The following is a 16,209-nucleotide window of genomic DNA, read 5'->3' as shown; positions in this document are numbered from 1 at the left end:
TGGAAGATGGTACAGTTTAAAAATAGCATCTGATTAGGGTTTTGCTTAGAACAACTGCCCACTAATAATACTTAATACAAACCTCAGAGTAATATTTGGTCATACGGCTCCACTTCTAGTCTTAAAACATGTATACAGTCATAATAATGATCTCCAATTGGTTCCAATTGTTATATCAGTATAAATATACATATACAGTAGTATTATTTATTATGTTAATATATTAATGGTACTGCAGTTAAAGCAGAATGAAGACCTAAAGCGATTACAAAACCACACTCAGTGACAGACCGGGTTGTGAGTTCTGACAAACTTTTATTTGAAATGTAAGTGTCCCATTAATAAACAAGAACATAAACAAAATCAACAGCCATATAAATATCTGCATATGGAATAAAAAGCAGGACATGAAGCGCTAAAAGTTTAAAATAAAAATGAAAAAAGAAAGTTATCACAGTTGAATACAGAAAGGTATTCAAGCAGCAGACAGACATTTATATTTTATATATATTTAGAGTTAAACAGACAGGAATAGCCATTCCGGTAGCATTAACAGCTTACTGTAATTACAAACACAGAAGACTATAGAGAGATGTCATGGGAAGGGCACGCTAAAAGCACATTACCTTTTTAGTATTTTTTTTTTTTTTTAGCTTGGAAGAAATAAAGTGAAAGAGAAGGAAAAAAACACAAAAATATGCACATTTTTTAAAATTTCACAAGGCCTAAGCTACGATTGCGTTTCCTTCATAGATGGCATGGTTGTATTTACAGTTTGGTTAGTAAGTGAGTTTGAAGCGTTTTTGTATCTAAAGCACTACACTTTTTTTTTTTAGGTTTTCTTTTTGTTTGTTTTTTTAATGATATTTTTCTAAAAAATACTTAAACATTCCTGTGCTAGCCTGATGTTTGTGGCTCTAGTTTGTACAGACAGGTCACATGTCTTATTTACACTGGGATTTCGGATTGTACAGAAAGTAGGAGAGTAATAAAGTCGAATTTGGCCTAGAACGGAGCGGCGTACACCCCGAGATCTTACCAATTGGCAGGGAGGGGGGGGGTATTTACAGGAAGTTTCACAGAATAAAATTGGCAATGTTTACCACATCAAATATCTCCTTCATATCTCCATCAATCCAGTGAATATTATTTATTTGTTCAAAGTTTTGAGGGTTCTCATCCCACAACTCGATCGGCTTTAATCGAAGAACTTTGAATGATCATGCTCAACCAAAAATGTGCTAACACAGACCAAAGGCTCGGGAAACATCCACTATATCCAAGGTTTAGGAAACACTTCATTTAATGCAAATCGATAGGAGTGATATACGGCTATACGGAGTTGGTGGGTGTTTAAATAATAACATTATATATAATCATTATATATCATTAAGCTAGCATTGCTTTAGTAGCGCTAAACAACTTTACGGAGACTGAATCCAATCTTACGTTTGTTTTTTTGTTTTTTTCCTACAATACAAACAGTCCAACTTTTCAGTTGCTGGTGTTTTTATGAGGAAAATGCCTTCTCTTACTGTAAATACATTTAACTTCATACTTTTACGCATCTTTTCTTTTCCACACTGCATAGTTCTTTTTCAATACTATGGTTTAAAAAGTGGATCATGCAAGAAGAAAACTAAAATCTTTTTCCCAGGGCTATGGCACATCCTCAAAACCCCCCCCCCAAAAACCCAAAAAACCCCATACACCACACATTTCATTTTCGTTCTTGTCACAACAAGTAGCATCTACTTTGCATTTATAAAGATCACAAAAAAACATGACAAATGTGTATTTTTCAGCAGTGCTATCAAACAGGATTACAGAACAGACTTTGTTTGTCTATGTTACACGAACGTAAACATCTCGTCCTGTTAAGTTCTTATTGACGTTTCTGTTTTTACACTAGGGTACAAAATCTAGCACACACACACAAAAAAGCTGGGAATTTCTTGCATCGTGTCTAAGAACTAATCGGAACTGAAATTTAGTCTCGGCACTAAAGAAATTTCGGATGATTACATATTCTAGTTTAACATGCGCAGACGAGAAATGCTCAGATTGGAGCAGTAGAGCGCCACTGCTAATCTAATCTAATCTAATGCTGTCCTACTGCCTTACTTCTTGTCCTTCTTGGTGACCTTCTTCTTGCTGGCCGGGGTCGGGGCAGCCTTGGGGACGTCGGCGGTGGGAGCGGCCTGGGGCGGGGCCTGAGGAGGTGGCAGAGCCTGTTGAGGCATCTGCTGCTGTGGGTTAGCCGTTAGCGTAGCGGTGCTGCCAGGTATGTAAACGTTCTGTCGGTAGTCTGGGACGTACTGAGCATTGTAGCGAGGACCGAGAGTCGCTGTGGCTTCACTCACTTCTAAAGCAACAGGGAGAGACATGGGGAGGAGAGAGAGAGAGAGAGAGAGAGAGAGAGAGAGAGAAAGAGATGTAATGGATAGATAGAAGTAGAAAAAAGATGAAGTAGGAGACAAAAGAAAGAATTGTTATAGTGTCAGTTTGCTGAGTTTATTAGCATGACTTTTTTTTTTATTTTTTAAATGTCCTACAAGGTTAGTAAAGAATAAAGCTGTGTGTGTTGTGCTGTTATTGCAAAATAATCACAAAACTGGGTGGTGTGATAAAAGTGATTATTTTTGTTACAACCCCAGAACATGATTATTTTCTTATAACTGCATGTCCCCAAGTGTTTTATTCGTCTTGTACTTCAGCAACGCTTCAATTATCTGGTCATTAAAGAACAACCAACTTCTACTGGTGGCATGTTACGTCTAGTGGATACCAATAATGGTAATGGTTTTAATGGACATCTGATGGTTCATAATGTTATTTGTAGTGGAAACTATTAGAATTTCAGTAATGGTTTCTATTGTGTTTTTTTTTTCAGCAGGGAACACATACTCATACCCATTTATAGTTACATTTAATGTTGCTGGAATGTTCACGAATTCCTTCACCACCCTCTCTCAATAAGACGAAAAAATCCCCTGCAACTTTATCTCTGACTGTAACAAAGCTCTGACACTGGAGACTCCTTCCGTAAATGTTACGTAAACATCTTACAGAAAACTTGAAAGTCATGAATGAGCTGTTGCTATAGAAACAATAATGTATTAGAACCAGTGCATTTTTGTAACCTTCTTATTGTGCACTATTGTCAGAGCTGCCCTTGTAGAAGATGAATCAACACTTCACTTCACAACCAATCAGATTTAAGAATATAACAGCGATATGCTTCATCTTAATATAGAAATAACAGCCTTCTCCTGATGGCACAGAAGACATAACTCGCAGACTTCTGTCGACTAAAGCACTGCACTGCAGTCAGTGTGTGACCTGCTTTTGCCTTTCCCTCCCCCATGCATTATGTATGCTGTAACACACGCTTGCAGCCACACTCTCAGACTCTGCTGGCATCTTGTCACACATTTAATGGTGCATAAAAAGAAAGCCACACTGGTATTATTCACTGTTCTTGCAGAATTCATATGGCGTTTGTGGAGTTTGTGCCCCACTAACACACCATCTTTGTCTCTTTAACTCAAATGCATTTGGTTTCTTTGCCATGTAGACTCTTACAGAGCTTTTACTCAATGAACAGCAACCAGAGTTGATTTCTCATTGAATAGTTATCCCCCAGAGCTAATTCATCGTACTGCAGAAAGGAAATAATGATCAGCCAGAGCGATAAGGCGGTGCGGCATTCGCAGGCAGACTGCAGCTGTGTGACAGAGGAAGAAAGTGTCTTCTGTCTTTTTCGGCCTTTACTCAGCCAACTGTAAGCATCTCTCTGTCATTTTTATCTCTTAAGTCCAGCCTTGATGCTGAATTCTGGATTCAGAATGGTCAGAAGGTGTTGATTTGTTGTTTTTTTCTTTCCAACACGTCATCATTTCTATATTAACAGCTCATTTACAGGGATTTGTATGCTGGACGCTCCACTTAAATGGATAAAAAATGTGTGTAATCATTTTAAAGGTTTCTTTTTTGGTCTTATTAACCTTAAGAGAATGAAAAAGAGTCTGAGAGGGAACAACTATTTATATCTGCTATAACATACTTTATAACACAAATAATGACATTCCACAACATTAAGTGTAAATTGATAAAAAGTGTGACGTCATTCTTTAGATAATAAGCAATGGTTGGAAATTTGCTGGGGTATAAGAAGAACGAAAACAGTTCAGGACATGCTGTTATTGGAAAATAATCAACATATATAATAATCACGATGGTAACATGGTGGTAACTCTGCTTCATCACACCACCATGTTGCTGATTGTTGATTTTCCTATAACAGCTCGACATGGAGTCTTTTATTCCTTGCATGCTGTAGTTCTTGTGACATCCACATGTGCAGATGTTCTGTTCGCCTTTGTTCTATATAAAATCCAGTGGCATTCATAAGTTTTTACATCGTACTACATGGTGGCATCACATCATTATTTACAGGACAAAGTTACATTTGTAAAATATTTGATTTGGTCCATTGTGCAAAATAAACAGCCTCATAATGAAGTTCTCCTATTTTCTTCACACTCCCTCTACAGCACTTGCGCCAATAAGATTTTAATTAAGATTCTAATCTCTCACATCTCTCTTAAGAGAGTTAAATGGACTAGTGATGTGATAGAGATTAAAAAATAGAAGAGAATGGACCGAAGCTCACCGTTCGCAGCAGCCATCAGAGCCTGGAGCTGTTCTGCCTCTGTGGGGGGATTCGGCCATGGTCCTGTTCCTACTACTGCGCCAGCACCAGCTTCTTCAGGACGAGCTCCAGCTCTGCACAACACACAGTGGCGTTTAGTGTTTCAGACTTACACTCACACAAAGACACACACACACACCGCACACACATGCTCGCCTGTCCTTGGCATGAAACACGCCGGGCTGATGAGCTGAGGCGGCCATTTTGTGCTAGAAAGCAGCACACGTTTAATGGAGGCTGCAGTCGAAGTGAGCAGAGGCAGCCGTGATATAATTAAACAGGCAAACAGGTCAGTACACATACACACACGGAAACACACATTGATTTTCTGTTCTTGCTCATGTAGAGTATGTGTTCAGTTTGGGATCAACAATCAGTTTCCTTCAAGATTCAAATCGTAACACTGAGGCTTGTAATTTGAACACCCAGAACTTTGAACCTGCCTCTTTACCACAGTAATGTTGATTTTAATTTACTACAACAGCAGCTCTGATAATACAGTCAGCTGAGATTTAAATCATAGGTTTACTATATGTTAATGCGCTTGTTCTAATACATTATCGTTTCTATAGTAACAAATAATTCACATCATTCATGAGATTTTCTGTAAATTTACGGAAGGAGTCTCCAGTGTCAGCAATTTGTAACATTCAGGTAAAGGTAAAGCTGTCACTTTTCTGACATCTTTAAGACAGAGGAGTTTACAATTTGTGGTGTCTCTGTAAGCTTTCTCATCAGAGACAAAAAAAAAAAGAAAACAAAGGCTTGAAAGGGAATGACTGTTTATAGCTGCTTTAAGTGATCTTATAGCTAGTAACATCTCTTGTGGATGGGCCACAATATTAAATTGAACTTTAAATGGATATAAAGTACAACATGCAATTCATTAACGAATTAAAATATTGTAATGTTTTCCAAATTGATATGGTATAAAAGGAATAAGAAAACTTCAGGACATGCTGTTATACTGTAGAAATATCATCACCAAACAAATCAGTTGTCTATTTTCGTATAACAGCACATCGTAAAGTGTTTTATTCCTTACGTAATGTTTGACATAATTATATGCTGTAAAAATTTTACAGTTCATCTGACTGCTGTGTCTTTGCCCACATAAACACACAAAATTGCAGTCAAGAACAGGACAACAGAAATATTCTCTATGCTACAAAGACAGACCACACACAATTTGTCTTAATAAGCCAAAGCAAAAAATTCCAAAAAAGACAAAAGAAATGGCACTTAACTAGGCAACACTACACACAGTGCTACGTTAAACCTACAGAGCAAGATGCAACACACAGTCTCCAGCGATACACACGCGTCCAAAAGTCCTGAGGTCTGCGATAGTGAAGTGACCCTCAACGACCAGACCATTGGACGGTGTGTAATTCTGAGCCGGAAGACACACTGAGCAGCTCTAAAACAACTTGACAAAACTACAAGGCTCCTGACGTGAAGCCGAGCTGCAGCACACACTACTGTCCTCTTCCACTTCCTGCACTCTACCTGGACTTCTCGTATGGAGTCCATCTCTGCTGCAGGGTGTGGAACCTGTGCTGGCTGGAACACAGGGATAGTAGCAATGTGCCTGTCACTCATTTAGCCACATGCCGATCAGCACGAGACCGGCATCTACTACATTTTACAGCCGTCTATGTTAGGAAATGAGTTTTCTGAAGCGACTTACAATTGAGATAAACTACAAGGATTAACGTCAATGCAACGATCAACTGGCACAGGCTTAGAAAAAAGGTTCCATCAACGAACCCTTCTTTGGTTTGGAGAAAATCTATGTAGAACTATTCCATGTGAAACTATTTTACATTGACGGAACCATTCACCACACAAGGAACTGTTGAGGAACCTTTTTTTTCCTAGGAGTGCCATCAAAATCTTGACCCCCAATTATTAATCACTGCCATGCTTAGTCCTGCGCTAGGTATAATGTGATCCCAGTACTCTTTAGATTTGGTAAAGAATCCTCTACTTGAAGTATTTACTAGGTATATTGTTGATGTTGTATTAGGTGTTTCACCAAGCTAATCAAAATCAATAACTATCTGATCACTCTTTAACCTCTTATACGATATGAAGTACTGATAAAGCCAATAATCTACTTACCCACTAGGTCCAGGCCTCTGGTTCGGAGGTAAGCGCCAATCATTGTTCGGTGGCTTTTGCTGTGGAAAAAAAAAGAGAAAAACATTCAGGTTTATATTTGCTTTTAGAGTTTGAAATACTGGCGCCCAGTTCCCTCTCCTGGGATGTTGTTATAAAGGACTGAGGTTTCTGAAACAGGAAATTGAATTAGTGAAGCCACAATACAGTTAGTTGCAGACCTGCAAGTAGAGTGAAGGACAGGAAATGGATAGAGGTGATGTCTAGCGAGATGAGACAGCCAGTCTACAGGATCGAAAGTGTGAATAATTGAAATACCCATCATGTCTCTGAAACACATGAGTGCGTCTATGATATAGGATCACACATCGTACTGTATCATTCTGAACAGAATAACAGTTACTCAGTGCTTGCCAGAATGATGGTATGGACTTCCCATTAAAAACATTGCTTTTATGAATACATTTAGAAGTATTGTGATGGCTAATTTTACAATATTGCAGATATTATTGGGATATTTGCTTTTTTTATCCTTAATATGCTCATCCTCATTTGAAGAGGATCACATGTAGCACGTTTAATGTCTCACTGATCCTCTAAACATTGGACAAGATTACAGTAACTGGGTCAGTTGGCAATCAACCACCCTATCCCCAACCCCCCCCCCCCCCCCCCATACACAATCAGAACTGACAGAGCCTAAAAACACAAAATAGCCCTACTGTCTGGATAATGTTCATCCAAATTTGCTTTTGTAGGCAAGACTTACACGTCGTAAAATATTTCTTTGGCCAAGAGCTGAGGTTGTTGAATGAATCCAATGGAACATGCTGACTAATTTAGTGTCACTGAGACCAAAGATAGCTGACAACAAAGTTCTAGCAGCTACCATGCTCATCTATAATCCACCAATATAAAGGTGACAAACTCATGGGTCAGCTATAAATACAATTGTATTTTGTCTAGTAAAATAATAATGAACAGAAAAAAAAAACATCAAGCTTTGAAGCCCTGAAGAAAGTTCGTGTTTGCATGAGTCTGTTTTCTGATGATTATGCCAACTGATGATGAAAGCAGAATGTAGAAATTTTTTATTTAATTGCAGGTTTGCCATTAGGGGATCTTCATCATTTAATCAGACATGGAGAAGGCTTGTTATCAGACAGTCTGTTATATAATTATTGGGATAATCTCAGAAATGGTCACTAATCGGTCAGTTGAACACTAATTTGCACACTCAGTATGTACACTACCCACCCATATTTATGTATATTTTGTGTATCTCTTATTTATTTTGTGTATTCTTGTCTACTGAATGTTTTTTCCTTGTGTATATTTTGTATTCGCATTTGTATATTTTGTTTAGTAGATGTTATATTTTAATATGTCCAGTATTTGTTAGTGGAGCTGCCACAAGAATTTCAAAGTGCAGTTTTCCATGTGTCAACTGTCCAAATGACAAGTACAAGACTTTAACTTTCTTTAGTTTCTAAACTTTCTTTAAATCTAGCTTCCAGAAATCTACCTATACATTCATGTGCAGTAAAGCTGTTTCCTTATAGATTGGTCATCAAGGCTGTTTGAATGATCTAAACACAACATGAACCAGAATGACAGCACCAGTGGCTAATAGGAATATCATGACTATAGTCAACAATCCTGAAATCTTGTATAACTAATAATCCACACATACATTTTTTCCACATTTATAAATGAATCCTCCTTGCTGTGGCAACATGTGAGAAATCAGAGTCTAACACTAGGAAGTCTCGTGGTGCTATCCTTCCTGAGGCCTCATTGAATATTCACACCCCCATGACTATGTCCTCACACACCAAACAGACCAACTGCTTCCTCATTTATATTCTCCACCATGCTTCACATTTCATTTTCCTGATGTTTGGATGGTGTATGTACAGAATCCTCACCTTCAAGAGTGAGCTACCGAACAATCTCCGTGACAGGCTTGTGCTTATGGCGCCACGTGGCGTCTTAACAAACACAAAGTCACTCCGGCTAGAGATGGTCGAGAAGCAGGGTGTGTACACAGGATTATGAGGGTTCTGAGAGGCTCCCACAACCTCTAGATACCTAACAGGGCCATCGGAGTTAAGCTGCAGGTGGAGGTCCTTGTGTTGGCGTTTAAATCCCAGTCTGTGCATGACGGAGGTCAGATGACCGTGACGGTTCAGCCATCGCAGTGCGATAAATATAATAGTGAGGAGAGAGACTGATATGATGGAGGACAAAGAAATTATGAGGTACAATGCTAAATCTGCTGAGTGCTTTGTTTTTCTCCTTGGTGAGCTCCTGAGCTCAGAGGAAGTGTCCGTTGTTTGCTCAGTCAGGGTGATGTTAACAGCAACGGTGATAGAGAGTACTGGTTTTCCGTTGTCCCGGACTAACACAGTGATGCTCATTATGCTCTTCCGTTCCTCCTGCACTAGTTTTCCAACTAGTCTCAGCTCTCCTGTATGAGCGCCAATGTGAAATAGTGCTGCATCTGGACCAGCCAGACTGTAGAACAGCCAGGCATTGTGTCCACTGTCTCCATCCACGCATGATATCCGATTAATTAGGTGGCCAGGGTCAGCAGAGATGGGCACAAAAAACTGTAGCATGCCATCAGGAGGAAGTGGAGGGTATAGAAGCTTCGGAACGTGGTCATTCTGATCAAGGATAAACACATGAACTGTGACATTAGAGCTCCGAGACGGTGAACCCTGATCACGAACCTGCACTACAATCTGAAACATGTTTATCTGTTCATAATCAAGAGCTCGCATTGCATAAATCTGTCCTGTTTCAGGGTTTATGTACAAGTACGAGGACACAACAGAGCCATGGATATCACCATCCACAATGAAGAAGGACACAGTGGAGTTCTCTCCCACATCTGGGTCGAATGCAGACACAGCCAAAATCTGAGCATTTGGAGCATTGTTCTCAGGAATATCCACAGAGTAATAGGGCTGTGAAAAGACCGGCACGTTGTCATTAACATCTGAAAGACGGACCACAAAGGATTCCTGCGAGGAACGGGGTGGGGAGCCGGAATCACTCGCTGTCACTGTGATTGTATATTCAGCCATGGTTTCCCTGTCCAGATGCCCATCAGTCATTAGGGTGTAATGGCCTTCATAAGAAGAACCGATCTTAAAAGGCAACCCAGATGGGATCTGAACACTTACGTCGCCATTTTTCCCAGCATCTCCATCCTTTATGCTGAGGATGGCGATTACAGTGCCTGAGCTGACATCTTCATCCAGTACATGTGAGACAGAATTAATGCTAATAATCGGAGTGTTGTCATTAACATCAATGATCTCCACTTTAATGTTACAGGAACCCTCCATGGCAGGACTGCCTCTGTCTCTGGCCTGAACTGTGAAGTCATATATGTGTGCTTGCTCACGATCTACTACACTAATCACTCTGATCTCTCCACTGTCAGGATCTACAGAGAAAAGTTGCAGAACATGACTAGAAGTGTATTTATGAAAGGAGTAGTAGATTTCTCCATTCAGCCCATGATCAGCGTCGAAAGCTGTGAGTGATGTTACTAAGGTCCCAGCAGGAGAGTTTTCTAAAAGAGTTACCCTTTTCAGTGGTTGATCAAACTCTGGCGCGTTGTCATTGATGTCAAGAATGTTCACAAAAAGAAGAGTAGTTCCGAGTTTTTCCGGCTTTCCGCCATCCACTGCAGTCAGGTTCAGACGGAACGCGTTGTGTTTTTCTCTGTCTAGTGGTTCGTTTAATACCAACACTGGAAGTTTAGTGCCGTCACTTTTTGTTTCTACTCGCAAAATAAAATGGTCATTTGGGCTGAGGACGTAAGCGCGCAGGGAATTGATCCCCACGTCGGCATCTCGCGCGCTCTCTAAACGGAAACCGGTTCCCGGTGCGGCGGCTTCGGAAATATCCACAGAGACGTTTTTTGTTTGGAAAGCAGGCGCGTTGTCGTTCACGTCCACGACTTCGACTGTAACGTGATGCACTTCTAACGGTTTCTGGAGTAAAATCTGAGCGCGGATGTGACACGATGAGCTTGATCCGCATATGCGCTCTCTGTCCAATTCCTGTCTGATGACTAAAGCGCCACTTGTTGGATCTACATCAAAATATTTAACGTTAGATTCCGATGTGACGCGCAGCTCCCTGTGGATTATCGCCTGAACGTCTATGCTCAAATCCTTAGACATATGTCCAACTACAGTCCCGGGTTTGGACTCTTCAGGCACAGAATAAAGCAGTTCTGAAGCCTCGATGTCAAAAATCAGATGCAGAGCTATCCAAATACCAACACGCACTGATGTCCTTCTGCGCATCACTCTGAAATCCATCACCAGTCCTTTAACTCTATAAATACACAATTACTTTAAAAGTAAATGTAGTCCTGGTTGTACAAGACATTATTACGATAAATAAATAAATAAATAAATAAATAGTCGTGCATTTAGTTATTCCACATTTCAAACAAAATCTGACTGTGCATCTAAAAGCGCATCGTGGCCAACTTTCTATTTGTGAAAGTGGTATTTCGGGTCTTCAGAGTGACTAGCAGGTGGGGGTTGTGTTGCTATACAAAGAACTCGACTTCCTATTGGAGGAAAGTGACTTTTGTCTCCATTCCGGGACAAAGAGGGGTACTACAGAGGAACATCTGCCAGTCCCCCCCTCATTCTCTAACACCCCCAACCAACCCCATCCCTGCCAGACACCCCCCCCCACACGCTACGTCAGACACACGCCATAAGGTCAAGTAAGACGTATTTTCCATTCCCAGAGTCTCACCTCACTATTGAAGAGTGATCTGATTCACATATCTTACATCATTCCAATGTTAATAAAATATAGTGCATCAACAATATAATAATAAAATAATGCAACATTTATTTTTTCAGCAAGTTCTGTAAATACAACAATTAAATTACAGTATATGCCTAATTAAGTCACTGTTTTAGTAGAGGTATAACATTTGAGGGACAAATTGACACTACAGACAATATAGTTCTCGTGATGTAATAAGTTCAGACATCAAATTTTTTTCGTTAATTTAACAAAAGTCAAAACGAAAGGAGCTGTTCATCTCAGTGGTACTGAAACACTGAATCTCTCTCTCTCTCTCTCTCTCACACACACACACACACACACACACACACACACCACTGTTACACCACAAGCAAGTAAATGAAATGCATTTAACGCAAACCGCATTTTTTTCTCACCTGCTGACACTCAAACGTCCACGTGCTGTCCGGTAAAGACGCATCGAGCACGCTCAGAGTATTTGTAAAGTCTGTGGTACTGCTGGGCTTAACGAGGGTGAAATCACTGAATTCGGACACTGGAGAGAGATACGAGCCGAAGGACTGACTCTGAGACATCATGTCTCCTCCCAGCACCTCCACATATTTAATGGGTCCGTCAGTGTTGAGCTGGATCTGCAGGTTTCTGTTGGGGTTTTTATATTCACAATCGCTCCGTCTGATACAGCAACTCGAGCTGCCTCTACTGCTTCGAGCGCATTTTACCAACAAGACCAAAAATGTCACCAAACACAACAGTGACACGGAGGCAAGAGAAATGATGAGATATAATGTGATTTTGCTATTTTTCTTCTCAGGTTCTGTGTGTTTGTGTCTAAAGTCTGCGATTGGTTCATGAAAGCCGTCCTCTATCAGTATATCCACAGTGATTGTGGTGGACTGCAGCGGTTCTCCGTTGTCCTTTATCTCTATGAGCAGTCTCTGAGAGGAATCGTCCTGCTCTGAAACAGAGCGCTTAGTCCTCACCTCTCCTGTATGTAAAGTGACAGTGAACAGAGACGCGTCCGTGGCCTCCGCTAGCCGATAGGAAATCCAGGCGTTATGGCCCGAGTCAGCGTCCACTGCTGTGACTTTAGTAACGAGGTGTCCTGCTTTAGCGGAACGGGGCATCCTCTGATGAGACACGGAGCCCATGAGTGCGGAGGGGTAAATGATAGCGGGGGCGTTGTCGTTCTGGTCCACAATAAAAACATGAACCGTGGCGTTGCTGCTCAGAGACGGAGAGCCGTGATCTTTCGCATGGACTTGGATTTGAAACACTTTCATCTTCTCATAATCAAACGAGTGCATGCTATAAATGGTCCCGTTGTCTGAGTTAATGTAGAAATAAGACGACAGGGGCATGTCCTGGACTTTGGAGTCAATTATAGAATAAGATATTTTGGCATTTTCTCCGACATCAAGGTCTGAAGCTGAGACAGAACAAACAATCGAACCTGGGTTGTTGTTCTCTTTGACGTATGCCTTAAACGAGTTATCAGGAAATTTTGGTGGATTATCATTAACATCAAGGATTTGAACGGAAATTGTTTTTTTGCTACTCAACGAAGGAGAGCCTGAATCAAACGCGGTGATTTCTACGCTATACTCCGGGAACATTTCCCGATCTAAAATTCCATTCGTCACTAATGAATAATCATTGGAGAAAGTCGATTTCAGTATAAAAGGAACCTCGGGTTGGGTGTGTAAAATGACTTTCCCATTGACGCCAGAGTCAAAGTCCCGAGCGCTTATTAACGCTACAACGGTGCCACTCGGTGCGTCCTCGCGCACTGGGCTCGGTTTGGACGTGAGCACTATTTGCGGTGGGTTGTCATTCACGTCTAAAACGTCGATATGAACATTGCAGTGGCCTTCCATTTCAGGGATCCCCTTATCTGTGGCACTGACTTCGATATTGTACGTCGGAGTGCTTTCGAAATCCAGCTGCCCGTTCAAAATGATTTCGCCCGTCTGTGGATCAATGTGGAACAATGAGCGCACTGCGTCGGGTGTGCGCTCTCCAAACGAGTACTGTATTTCACCATTCGTGCCCTCGTCCAAATCTGTAGCGTCAACTTTTAACACTGACGTCCCCCGACTGGAGTTTTCATTAATGCTTACTTTATATACCGCATTGTTAAATACGGGATTGTTGTCATTGTTATCAAGGACAGTGATATTTATCTGAGAAGTGCCTGATTTAACCGGATTTCCACCATCCAGTGCAGTGAGCATCAGCTGATGTAAAGCTTTCTTCTCACGGTCAAGGGATTTCTCCAAAACCAACTCGGGCACTTTACGCCCATCACCAAGATCCTTGACCTTTAAGCTGAAGCATTCATCTTTGCTCAGCGTGTACGATTTTAAAGAATTACTTCCTACATCTGGGTCTTGTGCACTTTCCAGGGGGAAGCGCATTCCAGGCACGGTGGACTCTGCGATTTTCAGCGAGCGCTCGGTTGACTGAAAATGAGGATAATTGTCGTTTATATCCTGTATTTCAACATCTATTCTGTAAAGCTGGAGAGGATCCTCGATTATGACTTGAACTGGCAGCAGACAGTTTGCGTTCTGTCCACAAAGGCTCTCTCTGTCGATCCTTTCATCAACTACCAGCTCACCTTTTCCTAAATTCACACTGAAATACTGCTTACCTGATTCGGAGGCTATTCGCAATTTACGATCATAAAGCTCGGATATTTTCAAGCCTAGATCTTTAGCGATATTTCCGACAACGGAGCCGACGTTCAATTCCTCGGGAACGGAATAGCGAGTCTGGCCTTGTGCGTTAATCCACAAAAGAAGAAAGAGAAACAACCGGAATAAAAGACACCTCCAGCCTCCAAACCACGTCCTTTTTGCCATTGTGGTAGAAAATCTAGACGAATCACCACATCGATGGAAAATGTAAAATCCAAGAAAAACGTAGCTTGACTTCTCGATTTCGCTCCAGACGTTTATTGTAATCCATTTTTATTTCTAAGAGGAGGAGAGCATCACAGTCTGTACTGGCTCTGTGCATTGTGCGATTCCCTGCGATGGGGGAGGGAGTGGATCTCTTTGTACAGTCCTGCATATTATTGGAGCTCTGACGTCCAATAACAAAATGTCTGACTCTTAAAGACACATACACACATGCACATGCTGTCATTCCATTAATACCAAACAAGTTAACAATAATAAAAAAAAACCAAAAAACGTAATAATATTTTTCAGTAAATATTTCCACTCAAATTCGTCCTAGTTTGTAGGAGACAATTGGAATAGAAAGTTACTAAGGTAAAGGTTAAGGTTAGGGGTGGGGCTACCTTTGCTTGCAAAATTATTCAGATAAAAAAAAAAAATATGATCATTACAAAGTACCAAGTTATTAACTGAACTCTAAGATGCAGGTTGAGGTGTTCTGAAGATTCAAGAAGGATGACTTTTTTTTTTCTAGAATGACAAAATTTTGAAAACTAAATAAACCTTAACATATGATAAACACAGAAAAAGTATTTTATGAGCAAAATAGTACACAAATCGGAGCAGCAAGTTCACTTACATGTAACCGTTTACAGAGGAAAGTCACTGTTCACTTTTGTGGTGCTGAAAACAACACATTCTCATTCTCTCTCTCTCTCTCTCTCTCTCTCTCTCACACACACACACACACACGCACACACACTCTCTGTATATTGACAGCCTTAATCAGCCTTACGGTATAGACGATGCTATATGAAATCTCTGTGTATTTTTGTTGTGCTGCTGGGCGTAACGAGGGTGAAATCACCGAATTCGGACATTGGAGAGAGATGGGAGCTGAAGGACTGACTCTGAGACATCATATCTCCTCCCAGCACCTCCACATATTTAATGGGTCTGTCAGTGTTGAGCTGGGTTTCCTTTATCCTTTGCACATACATCAAATATATATGACTTTGTGATCTCATAATCTAATTTTCCAAATACTGTAATCTCTCCTGTATCCGGGTTCATGCTGAAAGCTCATTTCACTGGATCAGTGGTGTGAGCCCCAAAATAATACTGAACTTCACTATTTGAGTCTTTGTCTAAATCTGTGGCTTTTATATGTATTACACTCGAACCAAGCACAGCGCTTTCATGCACTTGTGCTTTATACACAGGCACATCAAAATTCGGTTCGTTATCATTATTGTCTTGAACAACGATCTGCATTAAAGCAGTGCCGGATTTAACCAGATTCCCTCCATCTAAGGCTGTAAAAATGAGCTTGTGAACACACTGTTTCTCTCTGTCTAGAGGTTTGTCCACAATCAGCTCTAGGACTTTCCTTCCATCTTTAAGGGTTTTCACATTTAGATAGAAAAAATCATTTTTGCTCAGAGAATAAGAGATCAAGCGGTTACTACCTACATCCAGATCCTCTGCACATTCGAGGGGAAACCAAGCTCCTGGAGCAATAAATTCTGGCATTTTTAACACGCGGTCTTTTGTGTGAAAATTTGGCGAGTTGTCATTTATATTTTGTACATTCCTCTGGTATGGTATAACAAATCTGGGCTTCGGTATTCTACAACAGAGAGAAAATCGACACATCGA

General features: G+C 40.7%; 1 protein-coding gene across 49 annotated transcripts in view; it reads right to left on the bottom strand.

The window, feature by feature from the left end:
• Positions 1-295: 295 nt before the first annotated feature.
• LOC128620528 (protocadherin gamma-C5-like) overlaps positions 296-16,209 on the bottom strand; it is a 197,290-nt gene continuing 181,376 nt past the window's right edge. For 25 of the 49 annotated variants that reach the window (XM_053645620.1, XM_053645616.1, XM_053645637.1 and 22 more), the window contains exons 2-5: positions 6,839-6,897; positions 6,224-6,277; positions 4,676-4,788; positions 296-2,365 (exon numbers count right to left, since the gene is read on the bottom strand). In XM_053645620.1, the coding sequence (XP_053501595.1) occupies positions 2,121-2,365; positions 4,676-4,788; positions 6,224-6,277; positions 6,839-6,897 (471 nt within the window). In that variant the 3' untranslated portion in view covers positions 296-2,120. Of the gene's footprint in view, positions 2,366-4,675; positions 4,789-6,223; positions 6,278-6,838; positions 6,898-12,063; positions 14,540-16,209 lie in introns of those variants that run through there. The other 24 variants (XM_053645645.1, XM_053645640.1, XM_053645654.1 and 21 more) reach the window with 5 other exon arrangements.

The sequence above is a fragment of the Ictalurus furcatus genome, chromosome 16, assembly GCF_023375685.1.
Source record: "Ictalurus furcatus strain D&B chromosome 16, Billie_1.0, whole genome shotgun sequence".
Lineage (NCBI taxonomy): Eukaryota > Metazoa > Chordata > Actinopteri > Siluriformes > Ictaluridae > Ictalurus > Ictalurus furcatus.
This window is presented reverse-complemented; position numbering and strand designations above follow the sequence as displayed.